Here is a 22,500-nt window from a genome sequence, read left to right as displayed (position 1 = left end):
AAATTGAATTGTGAACCTAATGAATATTACTTTGATCCTACAAAGAACATGCTACAATATTTAAAGTATCCACTCAAATATCATAACCACTGCCTATATTTGGACATCTCAATAAGCCAGGGGTGTCAAACTCCTAGCCCACGGGCTGGACACGTCATCCAGAAGCCACGCCCACCCCATTGCCAGCAATGGCAAAACTGTCCCGATACGTTGCGCGACGTCACATGACGTTGCGAGTTTGACATGTCTGCAATAAACTATTTTCTCACAATATGAATATATTTAGCTTTTTTTCCAGGGTTATGGGTCCTTACCATCTCTTCCTCAAGCATAGCCAGTGGGAAGAGGTTTTTTTGGACTGCCAGGTCTGAATTGTGAAATTCCAAACAATGTCTTGCTGGATAGAAACAGGGAGTTATAGATAACCCCAACTATTTGCTGCCATCTAATAATTGTTTAGATTTTTGCAGCCCTACTTTGTGATCAGATAAGATTCTACATAAGGCATCCAAATACATAACATACATATCCAAAACAAGCCAAATGCAAAGTGTAGATTATTGTCATATGAAGTGACTGCATATGACAATGCTGGATTTACAGACCATATTAATACAAACTGGTATTAATTTAAGTTTGATTTCCCATACTATATGAACCCAACTATATGATATATGACTGGACACCATGTGTGAAACCAGCCAATTTTAATTTATTCAATAGTTAAGCAGCTTAGGACTTTTGTCTAATATTTAGAAAGGTCTCTGAATCCTGGTCTTATGTCTCACTACACATTTTGGGCCTAATAAGCTAATATTGATGCATTCACATTTCTTTCAGGAATGCTTTGTACAAGCCAAATGAATTATCTTAAATTTTAAAACTTCATGCTCAGCAGAATTATTGTAGCTTGAATTTGAGTTCCTATCATGTGAACTTAATATTTCTATTACAAGAATCTTTCCTGCAGTAGTTAGTATTACATCTGCAAATGTGTTTGGCAAACCTTCCCTACACAGAACAATCATTCTGAAATCAGACAGATATTAAACTGACAGAATCACTTTCCTAAAATTAAAGGTCCCATAAAATAAAAATCCCACAGGAACAGGTCCATTGTCCGTAATTGCAAATGCATTGCCCATATTTGTCATAAATGAATCCATGGCTTAATTTGTAAATAAAGAATATAGTCAGGTCTTTAGATGAACTCAAGTTAATGTGGAATGAACAGCCATCACAGGGAAGACATTTCAGTTGTATATCTAAGCTTTAGCCAAAATAAAAGTCCTAGCAGATTCATTTGATCTAATATTCTGTATTTCACAGTGGCCAATCAAATAGATTGAAGTTCACAAGAATGGAAAGGAGGAGAATGATGCTCTTTCAGTCATTCCATAAGTAGTTATATTTAAAACAAAGCTGCTTGTTGCTGCTTGCCGTGTATGCAAGCTCCAAATTTCATTCCATTCAGGAAAAAATCAATATGGTCCAGCATCTTATTTTCTTTAATGGTCATTTCATTTTTCTGGAAAGTTCATACAAGCCAGTCCTTACAGATATCCCATATTACTGACTTCTTACCTATATCTTTTCTCCTTTTAAATTCATTTATATTCATGTTCATATCTTTCATAGCAACCAAGGCATCCTGAAGTGCTTTGTGGTCAGGGTGAGACCTGGGAGTTGCATTCAAGAGCTCACATAATAACAAAGGATACTTCATTACACGTTGTATTGGTTTGATCATCAGAGATCCCATTTCTAGTAGATTTGGTTTTCCCCTAGAATTTAAATTAAGCCATGTTAAGTACAAAAGAGAGTTCTTGCAAAATAGGGAAGAAGAAGAAAATTGTATTTCCTTGTAATAAGTTGCTTTCACAGCAACCACACACTAACCGTAATTCTTACTGTAATCCACTTAGTAGTGGGGAAATGTTAGCATGAATGTTTGATTGTTAATCTACAATTGTAGATACGCCTATTTCTGCAATTGCATTAGCATCTTTGTTGTTTAATATGCCAAATGATCAATATCTTCCATTGTTTTATGTCATGAATCTTAGCAGGAACAAAAATCTAATTCCCTTCTGTTGTAGTTCTGAGTCACCTACTTTTCAATGACTGTGCTGTCATAGCACACCAAACCACAAACTAAGTACCACAGTTTAGTTCAGTATAGTGTGCAAAGCCAGCTTTCTGGCTAATGGTAAAGATTTCCCTTCTCCAGTCATGTTTGACTCTAAAAGGCAGTGCTCATCTCTGTTTCTTAGTGAAGGAAGCAGCGTTTTCCAAAGACACTTCGGTGGTCATGTACCTAGCATGACTATATGCTGAGATGCATGGAATGCTGTTACCTTCCCACCTAAGTGGTACCTATTTATCTACTCACATTTGCATGCCTTCGTACTACTAGGTGGACAGGAGCTGGGGCAAATAACAGGAGCTCACCCCATTGGGCAGTGCTTGGGTCTCAAACCCAGGCTGTCAGCTTTCCAGCTGACAAGCTCAGATTCTTTAACCACGGAGCCAGCTTAAAGTGCAAGTCCACAGTATTTGCTTAATTCAATGAATGATAGTTATGTTAGCTGTGAATAAGCAGATTGCTTAAATACAGCTGCAAATGACAAGAGATATTGTCTATTCATAAAAACATTACTTTTTGGAATGGTTTAACTGGTTTAAAAGGCTACTCCTGAGCTAATTTCAACCCTAGATTTAATAGCATTTGTGGTAATTATGCAGATCTTAGGGAATGCTCCCATTACAGTGATCAGAGACTGCATTTTGCCAATCAGGGCCTTTTACCATTTACTGTATACTACCACAAAACTTCATTGTATCAGACTGGAAATAAAACTTCACTTGCAATTAATCTAATATAACTAGTACAATCAGATTTTGACCTTCTTTCTATTGGCAAAGTAAATTCATTTAACAGTTGCAGATATGTTTCTTTCATGACTTGGGAAGCCTTGCTTCTTTTCTTTCTATAAATCAGACTCTCATTATGGTACAAGAAATGGACAGGTTACTACACCTTTTGCAATCTGAGTTTTTCTCCTGTGGGAGTTTGATTACTGAACTCTATCCAGCAACCCAACATTAGGTTAGGTTGGGTTAGATTAGATTAGATTAGATGAACTTGTTGCCCTTCCCTGTTGACTCAGTGACTTTACTTTTTAAAGTTGGAATTGCTATTATTTTTCCCAGGTACAAATCTTATCTTGGCAGGGTCATTTCTTAAATAATATGGCTGCAAACCATACTAGGAAACAACAAAATCTCAGATGTTAGTGGCAAGCCGCTTCTATATTATCTCCAGGAAAACTACATGAACTGCAGTACATGTCTATGAAATCATCAGAATTCAAGCTCAACTTGAAGGAGACTTTTTGAGAACAAGCAAAGAAACAAAAGGACCCATGCTGCAGAATAAGGAAATTAATTTCTGCCATGAACTCAGTTGTTTGAACGGAGTTATTCAAGCTAGATTTGACAGCTTGGGGGAGCTCCTACTTCATAGTATACAGAACTCTGTTTCTCTGTTTAAACTAAAATGCAAAAGCTTTACACAGAAGGATTCTCATTTCTTTGTAGCTGTATATGTGTGTGCCTGCCTAAATGACTCTCAAAATTATTCATAGGATGTCATAGAGCTATTATTCTGCTAATCACCAACATACTGTCTTTGCTATGAGTTAAGGGCTCTGGGTAGAGCTTAGAGAAAAGGGTTATTGTGGAGCTGAAACATCTAGTAGACAGATGTGCAGAAATCCACATGCCAAAATGCTCATTAGGATTCCCAAAAAGAACAGAGCCTGTTATTGTGTCTGGATGCTTGGAGGTTACACAAATCCCCTGTATCTAGTCTAAACTAGTCCAATCCATATATTGTATTTTGAAAGCTAATGAATTACTGACCAATTTATAATCTGTGCAACTCACAGCTTTTGGTATACAGTACACTTTGACAACGATAAAGGCACATTGTTTTGCTGAAATTCAGCACAAGTAATTTAATGTACATCTACTATTGGTACACCTAGGCAAGAACTCTCTCTTTTGTCTTTGATGGTTTTTTTTTATAAGCACAACCTTAACTACATTTGTTTGAGACAAGAGCTTTATTATGCCAGCTCAGGATCACAAAAATCTTTCCAATTAAAAAAAATTCATTGGCCAAGGAAGGGCAGGTCAGCTGTTGAAACTGTGGCTGTGTTTTGTTATAGGACAAGCATACCTGTATATATTATGGCAAGTCACAGACAAGTTCCATTGATGACCAGAGGTACTGCACCAGTAACGATTAGGTTGAACTGGGTAACATGAAAAGTGTTTCCTGATTTTTTTCTTTAATTATATGGATGCTGTATTTAGAGTTCAAAACTATACACACCCAATCATTCAACAACCAACAAAAGGCTGACTTTACAGAAACTGTTAAGCCAGAACATGCTTTATTTATTTTTTTGGTTTTCGTTATGTTGTATGAAGCCAACAAATTGCACTTTATTAAATAAATCTTGTTTAAACCAGCATTGGATGTAGAGACCATGAGCAGAAGGCAACAAAATGGCTGAGAAAGAGAGGAAGTCACTGGAAACGTAGCAGCTATTCCCCTACTATCTTTGACATCAGCACTCCTATCATCATCATCATTACCCATCACTCTTATAGCAGCCAGGCTGGACTTATGAACAGGAGGAGAATGCGGACAGCAAGTCTTCACTACCCATTTGCTAAAGACCAGAAGGCGATTTTCTTTATCCTCAGGCTACTAATACCCTTAGAGGTAGAACTCCATGTAGAGCTCCGTGGATAGCATGGCCCTGTGAAGGAAGGATTTTGAGGGGGGCATGAAGATGTGAGAAGGTAGGCTCTTTTGTATTTCCAGAGTATGAAAGTGAGCAAGTTGACTTCATCTAGGCCTTTCATATACTGTACGAATGTTGGATTAAGATTAGGTTCTGTTTCTGATCTCCTTCTTTCTTGTCTATCTTTTTACTGAATAAGAGTTTGTTTGTTTTTTTAAATTGCTTGATTATGTTCTATCAAGTCATGGTGGGTCAGTGGTCAGAATGCAGTACTGCAGGCTATTTCTGCTGATTGACGGCTGCCAGCAGTTTGGCAATTTGATTCTCAAAGTTCTCAGGTCTGTAAAGTGAGGACCCAGATTGTTGGGGGCAACTTACTGACTCTGTAAACCACTTAGAGAGGGCTGTAAAGCACCGTGAAGTGTTATATAAACCTACGTGCTATTGCTATTGCTATTCTTATCCCTCAAGGGACTACTCTATGTGATACTCCTCACCATATACGTAGATATTGTAGGTTTTCTGAATGAACTGCCCTTAACCTGCTCAATTTAATGTTTAGTTTAGTTTAATGAAAAGAGGGATCAGGGGTAACATGATAGCAGTGTCCCAATATCTCAAGGGCTGCCACAAACAAGAGGGAGTCAAGCTATTCTCCAAAGCACCTGAAGGCATAACAAGAAGCAATGGATGGAAACTAATCAAGAAGAGAACCAACCTAGAAATAAGGAGTAATTTCCTGACACTTAGAATAATTAATCAGTGGGACAGCTTGCTTTTAGAATTTGCTTCAGTGCTCAATCCCTGAAGTTTTTAAGAAGTGATTGGACAACCATTTGTCTCCTACTTGAGCAGGGGGTTGGACTAGAAGACTTCCAAGGTCCCTTCCAACTCTGTTATTCTATTATAACATTTTAAGTCCATCCACCCTGCTGCTGGCCATAATCTTCTTTCCTTTCCCCTTTACCACCATTACAGCCTTTTCCAGTGAGCTGGGTCTTTGCATAATGTGTCCAAAGTAGGATAATTTGACCTGTTCATTTGTGCCTGCAATGACAACTCTGAATTGATTTGTGCGACAATCCATCTGTTTGTTTTCTCAACTGTCCATGGTTTTCTCAATATTTTTTTTACTTTATTGATTTCCCAAAAAAAAATCAGAATATAATAATATATTCACAGATTTACATACATAACATCCAGATTCTGGATCTTATTATACATATAAATAGGTTTCACAACTAGCCACCCCAGATGCAGACCAGTGCTAGTGTAACTTTGGGAGAGTATTCTAAAGATAGTCCTCAATTTATGACAACTGTTAGGACTAAACTTTCTGTTGCTAAGCAAGGCAGTTGTTAACTGAATTGTGTCCAATTTTACAATCCTTTTTTTGCCAGAGTTAAGAGAATCACTGGAGCTTTTAAGTGAATCACAGAATCATTAAATAAATCTGGCTTCCCTCACTGATTTTGCTTGTCAGAAATTGGCTGGAAAGGTCAGAATGGCAAACATATGACCCTAGGATGCTGTAACCATCGTAAAAACACACTATTGCCAAAAGTCTAAAATTTAATTATGTGACCATGGGGATGCTGTAATAGCCTTAGATGTGAGGCCTGGTTGGAAATCACTTTTCTTCAGTGACATAGTAACTTCCAAAGATTACTAAATGAATGACTGTAAGTCGAAGGCTTCCTGTACAATATATAAATTGCTCCTTTTGGGGAAATGTGCCTTCAATAACTCAGAACAAATGGAAAACTTCTGAAGTATGTGTGTTTTCCTTCACTGGACAGGGGCAAAAGAAAACCAGTTTTGGGACCAGCAACAGCAAATCTAAGAAACTACAAAATCTACAACATGGGGGGGGGGGGATTTTTCTTTTTTAAAAAAAGCATTTAATCCAACATGGGGAAATTAAGTCTTATTGTTTCATGTGCCCTACACTTTTCTATATTGTAAAACATTGACTATTTTGCATTGCTGAAATTATGCTTAACCAAAAGGTATTTTCTAAGAACCATACTGTATCTATTTTCAGTATAGATGACATTCCAGGTTTAAAAATTTGACTTGCTTTATGTAATTCTTTGTTTTCTATTTTTTCAAAGATAGAAAAGTCTCAAATTTAGATCAGGGAAACTAGATCTAATTTCCTTTCAACCGTGAAGCTTACCAGATGATTTTGAGCAAATTGGGCATTCTATATCCACCCAGCTGATCTCAAAGCTGAAGATAAAATAATAGAAATGGACATAAATGAGGAATTTGGATGAGAATGCCAAAACTGCAATACATCTAAATAAATGTATAACTTACCTTTCTTCATATATCTTTCTGCAAAAAGAAAAAAGAAATACAAAATTATCAGCAGTCTCTTAAGAAAAGAGAATATTAGTAGGTTGATCAGGTATCTCTGATTTTTTTGAGCCAGTGGGCATTAAGTATTTTGAGAACTGTCACAGGCATCAAATGAAATGGCTACCATAGAGAATCTAACTAATCACAACATATCAATTTTCCAGAACTGTTGAAATTATTTTCCATGACACACAAGGACATCTTTAGTCTCCCAGATGCATTCTGTCACCTCAGCTTACCTTTGTATTTTTTTTCTTGGCAGATAAACACACATCCTAACAAAACACAGGCTGGAGCCACCCACTGCTTTTATTGTTAAGATGAATAAAAGAATATATAAAAGAATAACAATAAAAGAATAAAGTATTCATTGTTAAAAATAAAACCTAAAGGATCCATGAGGAATCCAGAAGCCGCATTGTAGACCCTAAGTGCTTAAACCAAACTATATCTTGATTTAGTATTGCTACAATAAGGCAGTAACTTTTTCAATATTACATATCCACAATGGGACTTTTGAATCTTCCCTTCAATTTTAGATTCATCACAGTTTGATATTATATTGTAATGTTTTGGGATAAAATAAGGACAGAGGTCTATTTGCCTGGACCTGAGAAAGGATGAGACATTTAACAAATAAATAAATAAATATTAATTCATAAATAACTTTCAAGTATTGCTTTGCTGAAGAACAACTGGAGTATTAGTTGTGCAATTTTCTAAATGTTTCACTGTATTGATTCTTCAATGAATTATTCCCTTCCAATCTACTTCATGAAGCAATACATTCCACTTGCTTCTAAGTCAAGCAAAGCACCTACCTCTGTGGCTTCACCTCACTGTCTTGTATGAACACCCTTCCAAAAATTCCAAAATCTGGAAGAGGCTGATGCCAATGTGCTTCCGTTCAATTGCTGGAATTCTCACAACCGCAGTAAATAGAACTGTGCTTTACTACTTAAACATATGAATTCTTGGGCCTTATTGCATGAATAATAAGAAAACCTATTCTTTTTCTTTTCTGTTTTATTTTTATTCTTTTATTTTTAGTTTGTATTAGTTTTTTGTCCTTATAATAATTAAAAATAAAAAGTAATATTATATTTTTGCTAACACTTTTAATTCTTTGAAGCCATGCAAAAGGAGCCAAGAGCATTAGATAAATCTAATCAAGTAACTTCTTCAAAAAACAGTTCTTAAAGGGAAGACCCTTAATAAAGCAAACTGTTGAAAATATAATCCCCCCTCCAACTCTCACATAATTTACTCTCACATAAGCTTTGCAAATGCTTTTTTTTTTAAAAAAATCTTACTTCAAGGATTGTAGACAATCTTTTATACATTCTTTCAATTCCTCATCCTTTTCATAGAATTCCAGAAGAAGGTGAGCATCATCATGATGGTAACAGTAGATTTTGTATGCTTCTTCTAGTACATCTTTAATCTGTAGAAACACCTGACCTGAGAAAGTCAAAAAACATACATATAAGCCAAAACAAAACCACTGTCACAAGATACATGGTCTCCATTAAATCTGTAAAGAGATATATGGTCTCCTGTAAAAGTTGCAGGTCATTTATGATTGGTCTTGGAAATTCTGCTTTCTCCTTTCTGAGACACTATATTGATAAGAACATGGCAAGGGGTTTCATCCAACCGGCAAGATCACGGATTGCAGCTCCAGTGCTCTTCAAGGAGAAGAAGGATGGCTCCCTACACCTGTGTGTAGACTTTTGTGGCATTAATGGGGTTTGCGTCAAGAACATGTAACCCCTACCGTTGATGAAGGACTTATTGGCCCATCTGGCCAAGGGGAAGGTGTTTACAAAACTTGACCTTAGGGAAGCATATTACAGGGCCCGGATCAAAAAAGGAGATGAGTGGAAGATGGCGTTCAACTGTCCGTTAGGCAGCTACCAGTTTCGAGTCATGCCATTTGGTTTGCAGGGAGCCCCTGCGCTATTCATGCAACTCATTAATGAGGTTTTGCATGAACATCTGTACCGCGGGGTGCTTGTGTGTTTGGATGACATCCTGATCTACTCCTCCAACATGTCAGACCACGTCCAACTCCTAAGACAGGTGTTGGAAAAACTGCTGAGGGCCCAACTATATGTGAAGCTGTCCAAATGTGAGTGGGTACCGAATATCGGGGGAGGGGGTGGAGATGGACCCAGGTAAAGTCAGGGCTGTGTTGGAGTGGCAGACCCCAAGAACCCACCATCAGCTGCAAAGCTTCTTGGGGTTTGCCAATTTTTATCAGCAGTTCATCCCCTCCTTTGCTGCCATCGCCTTACCCCTAATGGACCTGCTCCATACCCAACAAGCAGCGGCCAGGCCATGCCCCAGTCAACCTCTAGCGTGGTAGTTGGCCTGCCAAAAGGCCTTTGAGGACCTCTTTGCGAAGGAGCCAGTTCTACTGCATCCGAATCCTGACTTGCCGTTCATCGTCCAAGCCGACGCCAGGGACATCGCGGTGGAAGCAGTGTTACTCCAGAGGAACAGCCAAGGGACGTTACAGCCCTGTGCCTACACCTCCCATAAGCTAACAGATACAGAATGAGCATGGGCAATATGGGAGAAGGAGGCATTCGCTGTACGGTGGGCATTGGCGACGTGGTGACATTACCTGGAGGGCGCAAAGGAACCATTCGAGGTGTGGACGGATCACAAGAATCTGGAGGCTTTGCAGACACCAAGGCGCCTGTCCCCAAAACACATACGGTGGGCACAATACTTTCAGTGCTTCCACTCTCGGTTACTGTATGTACCAGGGGGGAAAAACTTTCTGGCAGATGCACTGTCATGCATGCACCAATATAAGAGCAAGCGGGAGGAGGTAGTACACGCCATTATGCCTCCCTTCAGGCAAGCGGTGGCGCAAGTGGTTGCACACCATCCGGCCAGCAACCTGGTCCAGGAACTGTAAAAGCCACCCAGGATGATCCCTGGCTGAGGGACCACCAAGCCCTGCTAACAAAAAGGGATGGACTGGCGTGGAAGGGCGATAAGTTATATGTCCCACAGGCGATGAGGATAAGGGCATTGCAAAAATGCCATGATGTAAATCAGGCAGGACACTTTGGGTTACTCAAGACCCTGCACCTAGCGAGATGCCAATTCTGGTGGCCCCAGATGAAGATGGATATTGAAGCCTACATACGGGGCTGCCCTGTGTGTGCCACTGCAAAGCCTCATACCGGGAGGCCACCAGGGCTGCTGCAGAAAGTGATGGATCCAACCCGACCATGGGAGGAGATAGCGATGGACTTTGTCATGGAACTGCCAGAGAACCATGGTTACACGGTGATCTGGACGGTAGTCGATCTTTTCTCCAAACAGGCCCATTTTGTACCATGTAAGGGGTTACCGTCTGCACAGAAACTCACTAAGGTGTTCATCACACAGGTATACCGCCTGCATGGGGTGCCCCAGCAGATAATCTCAGATCGGGGGGTGCAATTTTACAGCCCACTTCTGGCGTGAGTTCATCCGTTCCATCGGGTCATCTCAGGGACTCAGCTCGGCATACCACCCCAGTACCAACGGGGCAGCAGAATGGGCCAATGTGATGGTGGAGCAATATCTACGATGCTACGTCTCCTATCAGCAGAACGACTAGGATGACATGTTACCATTTGCAGAAGTGGCATACAATAATGCAGTGCATAGCAGTACCGGTTTTATCCCCTTCTGGGTGGTACATGGTCTGGACTTCGTCCCAATCCCCGAGTGTTCGCAGCAGGACCCCTCCACCTGTCAACCCCAAGACTGGATAGCCCACATTAGGGGGGTTTGGGGGGACGTGAAGAGGGCCTTAGTACAAGCGGAGGAGGCCGCAAAGGTGCAGGCAGACAAGAAAAGGACAGCCCAAAAGCCTTTTCGGGTGGGGGACATGGTATATTTATCAACCAAGTACCTCCACTTGAGGGTGCCATGCAAAAAGCTGGGACCAAAATACCTAGGGCCATTCCGGATCACAAAGAACATCAACCCAGTAGCCGTTCGGCTACAGCTACCCAGGTTCCTGGAGAAGATACATCTGGTCTTCCATTGCAGCCTACTGAAATCTGTAGAGGGGATTCCCTTGAGGCCTGTAACAAAAGCCCCAGGGCCCGTTACGGGGGACCATTATGAGGTGCAGGAGATACTGGACTCCCGGCTCCGGCAAGGCCAGCTGCAGTACCTGGTGCGGTGGAAGGGATACCCTATCACAGGGGCCTCATGGGTGGGGGAAGCAGACATTCAGGCTCCTCGACTGGTGAAGAGGTTCCACCGACAGCATTCCAGTAAGCCGAGAAGGGGGGGGGTTAGCTTAACTATCTACCACAGTGGGTGATTAATCATATGTGTCTCCTTATTTTCCAGGTGGAGCCCTGGTAGAGGGGCCTCCTGTCAAGCCCTGTGGACTTGCCATTTCAGGGAAGGGAAAGGGAGGGAATTCCCCTTTGCCTGAGGAATCCCTCTGCCTGACCTCCGAGCAGCTGAGGCTCCTGGCTGCATGCTGGACTGCTGGAGACAACGCTGGAGGGAGGAGGCAGAGGCCAGCTATGCCGGTTTTAGGGACGGACGCCGGATGCTGGATCAGTACTAGTCACTAGCACTGATGATTTTACCTAGTTTGGGTAATGAAACATCTGCAACAAAACAACCAAGCTCAGAGACCCCTTCATGTCAACCCTGAGCTACAAATATTCTCCTTTATTGGTATCATACCTTGAAAAGATCTGAGCTTTTTCACACCTGCTAAAATTCGTATTTTAAAGCAGGGGTGTCAAACTCGCAACGTCACGTGACGTGTCGCGACGTATTGCAACTTTTTCTCCATTGCTGGCAATGGGGTGGGTGTAGTTTTGGCATGAAGCATCCGTTCCTTGGGCCAGCAGTTAGACACCCCTGTTTTAAAGGATCAGTATTGCCAATAGAACACAAAGTATTAATCAGCTTGCTTCTGTTCCTTTACATTGTTTTGGCAGCATACTGTATAAATAAATAAATAATAACTCATCTCCATCATGATTATTGTCATTTAACCGAATTTTAAAATGATTGTATGCTTTTGGCTGGATGGGGGGTGGAGCTAAGGGGATTGCCTGTATATAAGGCAGTGGGAGCAAGTCACTCGCAGTGCTGACTTTATTTGCTGTTTAGTTGCTGTTAATAGCTGTCAATAAACACTGGTCAGAACGTTCCTGCCTAGCCAGCTACCTTGTTGACCATCATTTATTATTTGTGGAACCAGGGCTGGTAAGGACTCTGACACCTTGTCTGTGAGTTGGAATTCCTGCTTATGAGTTGGAATCTCAGTTGGCTTTCTCAGTGGTAGTGCTGCAATTACTGAATATTGCTCTAAATGACATCCATTAAGGCAGGGATGTCAAACTGCCGGCCCGCGGGCTGGAGCGTCATGGAGAAACCGCGCCCATCCCATTTTCGGCAATGGGAAAAAGTTCCGATACGTCGCGCGACGTCACATAACGTCGCGAGTTTGACATGCCTGCATTAAGGTCTCTTTTTTAAGAGAACCTATTAGGAATTATTTTTTTAATTTCCTGCATTAGGAATCTTTCCTTGTCATTCTCAGTTAAGTCAGGATGTGCAAACCAATCTTTATTTATATTCTTGGCTTGAAAATAAAGCACAGCACTGTTTGGCTCCTTGATTTATAAAAAGGTAAAGGTTCCCCCGCACATGCGTGCTAGTCGTTTCCGACTCTAGGGGCCGGTGCTAATCTCCGTTTCAAAGCCGAAGAGCCAGCGCTTGTCCAAGGACGTCTCCGTGTTCATGTGGCCGGCATGACTAGATGCCAAAGGTGCACGGAACGCTGTTACCTTCCCACTGTAGTGGTCCCTATTTTTCTACTTGCATTTTTACGTGCTTTCGAACTGCTAGGTTGGCAGAAGCTGGGACGAGTAACAGGCGCTCACTCTGTTATGCGGCACTCGGGATTCGACCCGCCAAACTGCCGACCTGATCGACAAGCTCAGCGTCCTAACCCACTGAGCCACCGCGTCCCTTGATTTATAGTGGGCACTAAATTAAGTCATTCCGGGTTTGTTCAATAGTCACAATAATGGTAGAGGCCCAATGATAATCAGCTTCAGAGCACACAGCTTGGTTTTGAAACACAAAGCTGTTATGAAAAGAAGCACTAAACAAAGAAAAGCACACATCAAAAAGGAAGTCAGTCTCTGACTTCTTGAAAGCAACTGAAAGAAACTTCCTTAAAGAATCTACTTCTCATTAAGAGTATGATGCAGGTAGAGAAATGTGAAAGCATAAACATGGTTTCATTTAATACTTCAGCTGCAAAAAATATATCTGTAAAAAGCAGCACCTCTGTGCAATGTAATTATTTCATCTCCTATCTAATTTGGGGACAAAACAATTCAGTCTTTGATTTTTTCCTTTGTGTCTAGTAACCAAGATAAATGCCAAACACAGAAAGGTGAACTGGACTGACAAGAGGCTAAATGCACAGCTTTCATGACAGATAAAGTGTACATGGATATGATTAAATGGAGCCATATCCTTTTTACTGCATGCATAAGAAAAGAAAACGGTCTCTTCCCCTTTAATAATGCTACTAAGAATACGAATCAGCAGCCTACCAAAGGCCTTCAATCAGTCTGTCCTTGAATGCTGCAGAAGGCTGTCTCAAAAAAGCCATTCAACTTATAACTAGCTATAATGAAACATGATTATTTTTCTACCTTGTTGCCTCTAAAACAGGAATCACATAGCTAGTCTTACAGTCAACAATAATATTCATGTTTCTTCTGAGATTAACTATTCATTGGCTGGTTTCATTAATCTCTTTAAGTCATGAAGCACTTGACTTCCTTTTGTTTTAGTGTTCGGTGTCATTTGTGCTAAATCCTAACTTTAGGGTGTTGTTTAAACCCAGCCAATATCTCAGTCAACAAATCATGATTTGTTATGTCTTTTTTGTTTTTTTTAAAAAATAAAGACAAAACAAAACATTATATAATGTAAACCCAAATAGTCAGAAAGCTACAGGTTACATGAAGCAGCTGTGGACATGTTGATGCTTTTCCACAATAGAAAATGCTCCAAAGTAAATGTTGCTATCTTCAGATCTCTAATTATAATCTGGATGTCAAATTTGAACCAGATCTTCACCCTGTGTTTGTGTGTGTGTGTGTTTGTGTCTCTCTGTGTGTGTCTGTGTGTGCATGTGCATGTATATTCATGGAGGTTAAACACTTATTCAATCTTGGCTAAATCTTCAGCTTTGCTTTTGTTTAGAATTTGGATGGCTGATCATCTGAAATCTAAGAACTGTAGGCTAGATTGAGAAGTTGAAAAAACATTGGAGGAGGACAATGACAAATCATTACTCATAGCAAGAAAACTGCTTGAATGTGTTCTAGTTATAGGTTTGTCCATCCCTGCTGATTTAACATATTATATACAGAATATTGAATTATATCAGCATAAATTAGGAGCAACTAAAAGATCAAAAAGTTATCTAGCTAGAATGCTAGATATTATAGATATTATAATTCAGAAACATATTGAAGGTCAGTTATGTTTGCTTTATATGACATCAAATAAAGCACAATTTGGGAAACTTTTAAAATCCTTGTTTTAATCTTGTCCGAGGACGGCTCCGTGGTCATGTGTCCGGCATGACTAGACGCCAAAGGCGCACGGAACTGCTAGGTTGGCAGAAGCTGGGACAAGTAACAGGCGCTCACTCTGTTACGCGGTGCTCGGGATTCGACCCGCCAAACTGCCGACCATCTGATCAACCAGCTCAGCGTCCTAACCCACTGAGCCACCGCGTCCCTGGAGAAAACCAGAATATATTCTAATAAATATACAGGGTTAGAGGAGGTTTAGAGTGTAAGACAACTAATCTCTGACTGGTTCATTTGAAAAGGGTTAAATAATACAGTCCACTCACCTGCATCATGGAAACTCCTAGAGCCAGTCAATTGATCTGTTTGCATATCCTCTAATTAAAAGAGCTACAAAGCAACCCTCTCCATTACAGAAAATACTTGAAAGCCAAGTAATGCGAAACACAGGTCTCTACAGCCACATCCAGGGCAGGAGGTCAAAAAAGGGAAGATGGCAGTTTAGTAGGACAAAATACATCCATTTGTTCTGACCCACATAAATGTTCTGTTATGTCTTGCCTTTTTAGACCCCCCCACCACCACAAGTGGATCTCTCTGCTCTCAAACATTGATTGGCAAACAGGCCTACTGTTTCCAGCCTGACAAATCAGGAAGGGCCTAGTAATGACAAAGCCTTGTTAGAGCTATCCTGATGCATGGGACCTTCCTATGTCCTGGGGTCAGGGCTCTTCAATCTCCAAAATAAAAGATATATGACCCAGTTAGTACAATTATATGCTGCTGGAAGCATCAGTAAGAAACTCTGACAGGAACGGTTGCCACCTAGATTAAGCTAGTTGAGTATGATGTTGCAAGTTGGTTTTTTTTAATCCCATTTATATCCCGCCCTACTGAAGCAGTAGGCGTGAGCTTAAATGGATTCCAGAAGATGGTAGAGGACAGAAAAGCCTGGAGGAACGTTGTCCATAGGGTCGCGATGGGTCGGACACGACTTCGCAACTAACAACAACATATCCCGCCCTTCTCTGAAGACTCAGGGCAGCTTACAATTTTAAAGCACAAATTAATGTGCTTAGCAACAGCCTTCATTCTATGTATATGCCTGCTTATTAGGGCTTTTGCCCCCCCCCCAGCGGCATTATTACAAAGTCAGCTTATTGCCCCCAACAATCTGGGTCCTCATTTTACCTACCTCGGAAGGATGGAAGGCTGAGTCAACCTTGAGCCTGGTGGGATGCGAACCTGCACTAATTGCAGGCAGCTGGTGTTACTTAAGGAGGCATTAGCCCACTGCTCCACCAAGGCTCTTGGTGATTATGGGCCTGAGTCTCTATCTTTCATTTGCATACTACAGTATTTGGAATGGTAGTTTGGAGAAATAAGCAGGTAAGGTTGACTCTGGCTGAGCAACAGGCAATTTATTGCAGCATTATTATTATTACAACAACTGTTGTTGTTATTGCTCCAGGTAGCCCTGTAGAGTTCAGGAAGACAACATACCAATTCCTTGTATGGCTGGTTCCACATCTGATGTTGCTTCTTCCAACAATGACAACAGTTTTGATGATATTTCATGGACCAATTCAATGTTGCTAAATAAGCTATCCACATCAAGTCGAGCAATCTAATGAAACCAAAACAAAGGGCAAAAACTGAAAAAATGGGATGCTACTGTTGTCAAGCTACTCTTTTGCTCAGAAACACACACTACATATTCACTTTTCAATGGGTTTTCTTAGGATCAGACAAAAGGGAGGTTCAAATAAAAGAACAATTGGAATAAAAAACCCAAAACTGAATTTGAAATAGTCATATACAGATGATGACCATATAATAAGCCAAAATGTATACCTTGCTACTAAGATTTTTAACTAACAGGTTAAAGGCTATATGATGAAATGGATTACAATTTTTATTACAATAAAACAATTTTATTTATTTATTTACATACCAGTAATATAAGAAATATATAAAGCAAATATAAATACAAACATTTTCAGCTGATGTATCTTCATGACAGAATATGTATAGATCAGTCTTCATTATTTTTTTTAAGCAGTGAAGTCAAAATCTGTCTGGAAGATTATAGAGGCTGAAGGGCAATGCAACTAAGAAACACAAGGTTGCGGAATGGCAACTATTCTCCCTCTTCCTCACAGCAAAGAAAGTAAGTTTTCCTATCTTTTGTGTGTTTCTCCAACAAAAATGTGATAAAACTAAAGATAATATAAATAATTTGGATTATCTGCTTGATTATTAATCCCTAATGGTCTATACTTTTAAACATAGAAAAGATACACACACACACACACACACACACACACACACATGGTGGGTGTGTGTGTGTGTATGTATATGTGTATATATACATACATACATATATATGTTAAATGTTTGTTAAGTATTTAGATTACCTTGCTAGGCCCCAAACATGGGACAAATCTTATTTCCTGTTTCAGCCTAACCCAAGGCCATCCACAGGCAGTGGTCACAGTAGTGACAGCTCATATTTGTGTAATTTTTTTTGAATTGCTAACAAAGAATTAAAGGGAGACTGATATGCATTTCAAACTTATTTGTTCTCATCAGATGAGAACATACATATATACATATATATACACATATATACATATATACATATATACACATATATACACACACATATATACATATATACATATACATATATACATATACATACATACATATATACATATACATATATACATATATACATATATATATATAAATAGTTAACAAGCATTTACATATATATATATATATATATATATATATATATATATATATATATATATATATATATTATATATATATATGTAAATGCTTCTTAACTAATTATATATATGTATGTATGTATATATGTATATATGTATATGTATATATGTATATACATATATATATGATTGCCTGTTTTGCTTCAAAAACAAAACTCTGAATGTGTATGTGGTAGCCAGACATTTCTGAAGTGCCAGCTGAACAACAAACTGACAGTATAAAACCTGCATGAAAAGATATAATTGTAATCAGCACTTCCATTAGCATCACTGTCTCAGATGCACTACCCTGCAGTCTGGGTCTGCAAAGCTAATTACTGTAAATTATTATTAACTATCTGCATGTGCAAATACAGCCTCTATGTCTCTCTGGCTTTATTTATTAAATTTCTAGGCTGCCCACCTCAGCTAAATGACTCTGGGTGGTTTACAACAACATAATAAAATAATATCAAACCAGAACAAAGCACAGATAAAAAGTTAAAACGTATAAGCTTGAAGTGAAAGTCAAAGGAGAAAATTCAGAAGGCTAAAAAGTTAGCAAGAGTGGGAATGCCCTCAAGCCACCAGCTGTCCCCAGGGCTGCATCACACTTCAGAAGATTGGGGGCTCACCTCTGAGGGTAAAATTTCTGAAGAACAGGGATAACAGCAGGGAAGGCCCCTCCTCCTGGTTCAGCTGGTTCTGCCAGTTGAAATTCTTTGACAAATGGGATATGAAACATGACGCCCCTGCTTGACTGGGTGGGATGGGTTGATGTAGTTGGGGTGATATGTTCCCCAGGTAACCTGGTCCCTTGCCTTGAAGGGCTTTAAAGGTGATGACCAACACATTGAATTGGACTCGAAAGCAAACTGGCACTTAGTACAACTCATGTAGTAGAGATGTTACATGCGCACATGCATTTTGATGACACACCACTGATTAACTGAATGTTGGCTTCCTCGATTCAGTTTCCTGGGTGCACACAACTGACTGAACATAAATTTATCACTAATTTCACACATCACATTAAGTGATGCTTCATTTATCTTGTGAACACAACTAGTTTCTCTTTCTTCTGGACCCACCAGCCAAAATTTATTTATATTTATTTTATTTATATTTAAATTTATATACCGCCCTATTCCCGTAGGACTCAGGGCGGTTTACAGGGAAAATTAAAAGTTAAAATACATCATATACAATTAAAAATTCTTTGGCTGACACGATCCAAAGTGGGCCCTTTTCACTGAAATGAATGAGACAAATTATGAGGTAAGGCAGTTCCTCAGATATCCTGGACCCCTGCCATAAAGGGCTTTAAAGATAATGACCAACACTTTGAAATGAACCTGGAAGTAAACTAGCAATTGCATCCAGCTTCTTTGCTTTTCTCAGATAAACTGAGAAAAAGAGCAAAAGGGCAGGGAGGGAGGGAGGGAGGGAGGGAGGGAGGAAGGAAGGAAGAAAGGAAGGAAGGAAGGAAGGAAGGAAGGAAGGAAGGAAGGAAGGAAGGAAGGAAGGAAGGAAGGAAGGACTAAAACTTTCTTACCTGCCTTTTTTTCAAGGGCTCAACCACTATTCTGATACAGAGTTCCAGATCACTAAGATAATCTCTTTCTGTTTGGAGTATTTCTGCAATTATCTTTTGCCTTCTGGCCATCATTCGCTTAATTAGTTGTTCTTCAGTTTCCAAGAGTAAACCAACTGGTCCTACAGATCCTGCATGGGGTGCCATCTTTTCTGTAAACAAACAAACACACCTTTGTTTAAAAAACAGGTCAACAACTTGTTTAGGACTAAATGACCCACAAAAAGGAACAGCGGCACATGGGAACAGCACACAAATCCAGAAGTTTGCAGCGGATATTCTATCAATGTTCATGAACATGATCTAGTGGCTTACTCCATGCCCAGCTTGGATATAGCACACTGTGCAAACATGTTTATTGTCTTAGTTTATAAGCAGCACTAAGCCACACTCTGGTTTTCTTTGATTAGGATCATCAGGTGAAGCTTCTACAACTTGCAGACTGTGAATTATGCCATAGCATAATATGCCATGAGATTATAACTACTTGGGCATTATTCCATAAAATATGGTTAATGAAAACATGGTTTGGCTGTATATATTTAATAGGAACTTTCATAGGAACAAAACAGATGTTTCTGAATTCAAAGATAAGTACAGGTAGTCCTCATTTAGTGGCTGCCTCATTTAGTGATTCTTTGCAGTTGTAACAATGATGGAAAAAGTAACTTTATGACCAATCATCACATTTACAACTCTCACAGATCTGCAAAGGAAAGCTGAAGTAAGATCACAAGGACAGTTGCTGTTTCACTTAATGCCCACTTTACTTAACAACCAAGTAATCAGTCCCTATTGTGAATGATAAATGAGGACTAGCTGGATTTCTGATTTCTCAACTGCATTTTAAAGATACAGAATTCAGATATAATTCTGGCTTAGTAGCTATCACATAGTTCCTAGTTATCTGACTCCATTCTGAATAAAATGCTGAAATTTATGCCATCTGAGAAAGTTTCCCGTCAGTATCAGGTTTTCCATGTATTTCAGGCAAAGAAACATTATAGTCTCTATAACCTTGCACAAACCGCTAAAGAATTTGACACTGCTCAACTATTATCAAGTCTATCAACTGATACCTATTTATGTAATCCAAAACCCGTTTTGTTTTTTGTTTAACCATGTATTGCAAGTAGTTATGAAAAAGGCACATAACTTTTACAGGAAATATCTGATTTCCATTCCTTGACTTTAGATTCTTTTTAAATGATTGAATGAATGTTTTCTGGAACATTCAAAAAATTCAGTAAAAAATTATCAAAGATGAAATAATATCCTTTTTGTGAATGCTTCTGATGGACTCCGATGGGTAATGTCCCTCCTACCTGGGTTGTGAATTCTGTGAATCATTAACTGAAATTATACCTGGAGCTCCATACTGTTAAGTGCAAATCTTTTTCTATATACTATATTTGCCAACAATAACCATTTATAACCTTAAAATAACTATAAGTTGGATAGAAGGATAGTTAAAAGACCATCTAATCCAGGGGTGTCAAACTTGTAATGTCATGTGATGTGTCATGTGATATCGTGACTTTTTTTCCATTGTCGGCAATGGGGTGGGTACGGTTTCACCATGACGCATCCGGCCCACGGGCCGGCAATTTGACACTCCTGATCTAATCCAAGAGGAGGCATTTCAGTTAGCCTCTGTAGCATTCAATTGCTACTAATGGAATAACCTTAAGCTAATGTTCATTTCTTAACAGTATCCCAACATAGTCATGAAAGTCAGGGATATTTTTTGATACTGGCTCCTTGGTTCATCTACTCTACTATAGAAGCTATTCAATATATTGCAGATAGGAATGGTCCAACTCCTAATACAAGACTGTATTTACAGCTTGCAGGGGTGTCTTCAGGCTATGTTCAAAAACATCAAGATTGCAGCCGTGATAGTGCAACCAAAGCTCCAGCCTCACATAAAAAAACAGGTAGAAAAGTTTGATTGCATTTGTTGCCTTCTTGACTTTTTTTTACTACATTCTTTTTTTTAATTTTTATTTTTTAATCCCATTTATATCCCGCCCTTCTCCGAAGACTCAGGGCGGCTTACAATTTAAAGCACAAATCAATGTGCTTAGCAATAGCCTTCATTCTATGTATGGGTCCTCATTTTACCTACCTTGGAAGGATGGAAGGCTGAGTCAACCTTGAGCCTGGTGGGATGCGAACCTGCACTAATTGCAGGCAGCTGGTGTTACTTAAGGAGGCATTAGCCCACTGCTCCACCAAGGCTCTTTTCTGTGGACACTTCTGCAGTCTTGGGGCCTATAGAGATCACTAAAGGCTTGGGTATCTTCTGAATCTTCCTGTAGTTTCCAACTAAAACTGACATAACAAATATAGTTTCTCCTGGCCAATCCTATCCACATACATATTAGTAAATCCACTTGGCTTGCAAAGGGATGATTGAAAATGATTCAGAATCATCAAACAATACAAAATGCAATTGCTGGGATGCAGATTAAGACAGAGGTATGTAGATTACAAACTATCTACAGTGTCTTTCCAAAAATTGCGACTCGATTGTAATCTTCATTCATCTACTCATCAGGGTTATATCCAAGTTACTTTTAGGAGATACCAACTCAAGGATTCCCCATGCATTTTATCCTCACCACAGAATCTTCATGAGGTAGGTTTTGCTAAAAGAGTGGCTGGCTAAAATAATTCAGTGAATTTTGGCTAAAGGTACATTTCAACCTGGTCTCCTTACCCTATACCAGGGGTAGGCAACCTCGGATCTTTTATGACTCATGGACTCCAACTCCCAGAATTCCTGAGTCAGCTATGCTGGCTCAGGAATTCTGGGAGTTGAAGTCCATGAGTCATAAAAGAGCCGAGGTTGCCTACCCTTGCCCTATACCAACACCTTAATCACTATATCCCATGGCTACATGATGAAAGAAGGGCACTATTAAATACAGAGGAGTGATTAATTACTTGTATTTAATCAGTGAAATCACATAAACACTACACCACACAGAATCTGTTGGTGTGGGGCAGCTAATCAATTTAAGTAAATAAATAAAATTGCTTATCTTTCGTAAGGCTTGAAAATTGGTTCATATATGTGCATTTATTATACATTATGACTTAAAATGGTAAATTGTCTTCATTGTACTGCATTTAAAGAAAACATAATTAAAATGATATATTTTTCAGTTCCCACTTTTGCATCAAGTTTAGATTGATGACAGATGCTACAGTATAAATAGATGCTACATTATTCCAAATTCAAACTTCAAATCATACTCATTTGAATTTTTGTTAATCTTATCATCTCATTTCATATAATTATTAAGAACTGTATTACAGTATGTCTATTTGATTAATAG

General features: G+C 39.4%; 1 protein-coding gene across 1 annotated transcript in view; it reads right to left on the bottom strand.

Annotated features, from left to right (window-relative positions):
* Positions 1 to 22,500, bottom strand: part of ARHGEF38 (Rho guanine nucleotide exchange factor 38) — a 43,644-nt gene that overhangs the window by 15,258 nt on the left and 5,886 nt on the right. Inside the window, exons 2-6 of the mRNA XM_081332819.1 lie at positions 19,118 to 19,308; positions 16,289 to 16,412; positions 8,495 to 8,642; positions 7,140 to 7,157; positions 1,585 to 1,784 (exon numbers count right to left, since the gene is read on the bottom strand). Of these exons, the coding sequence (XP_081188945.1) occupies positions 1,585 to 1,784; positions 7,140 to 7,157; positions 8,495 to 8,642; positions 16,289 to 16,412; positions 19,118 to 19,308 (681 nt within the window). The remainder of the gene's footprint in view (positions 1 to 1,584; positions 1,785 to 7,139; positions 7,158 to 8,494; positions 8,643 to 16,288; positions 16,413 to 19,117; positions 19,309 to 22,500) is intronic.

This window comes from Vipera berus, assembly GCF_964194415.1.
Source record: "Vipera berus genome assembly, chromosome: 7".
NCBI lineage: Eukaryota > Metazoa > Chordata > Lepidosauria > Squamata > Viperidae > Vipera > Vipera berus.
The sequence above is the reverse complement of the archived record's forward strand: the minus strand, read 5'-3'. Positions and strand labels throughout refer to the sequence as shown.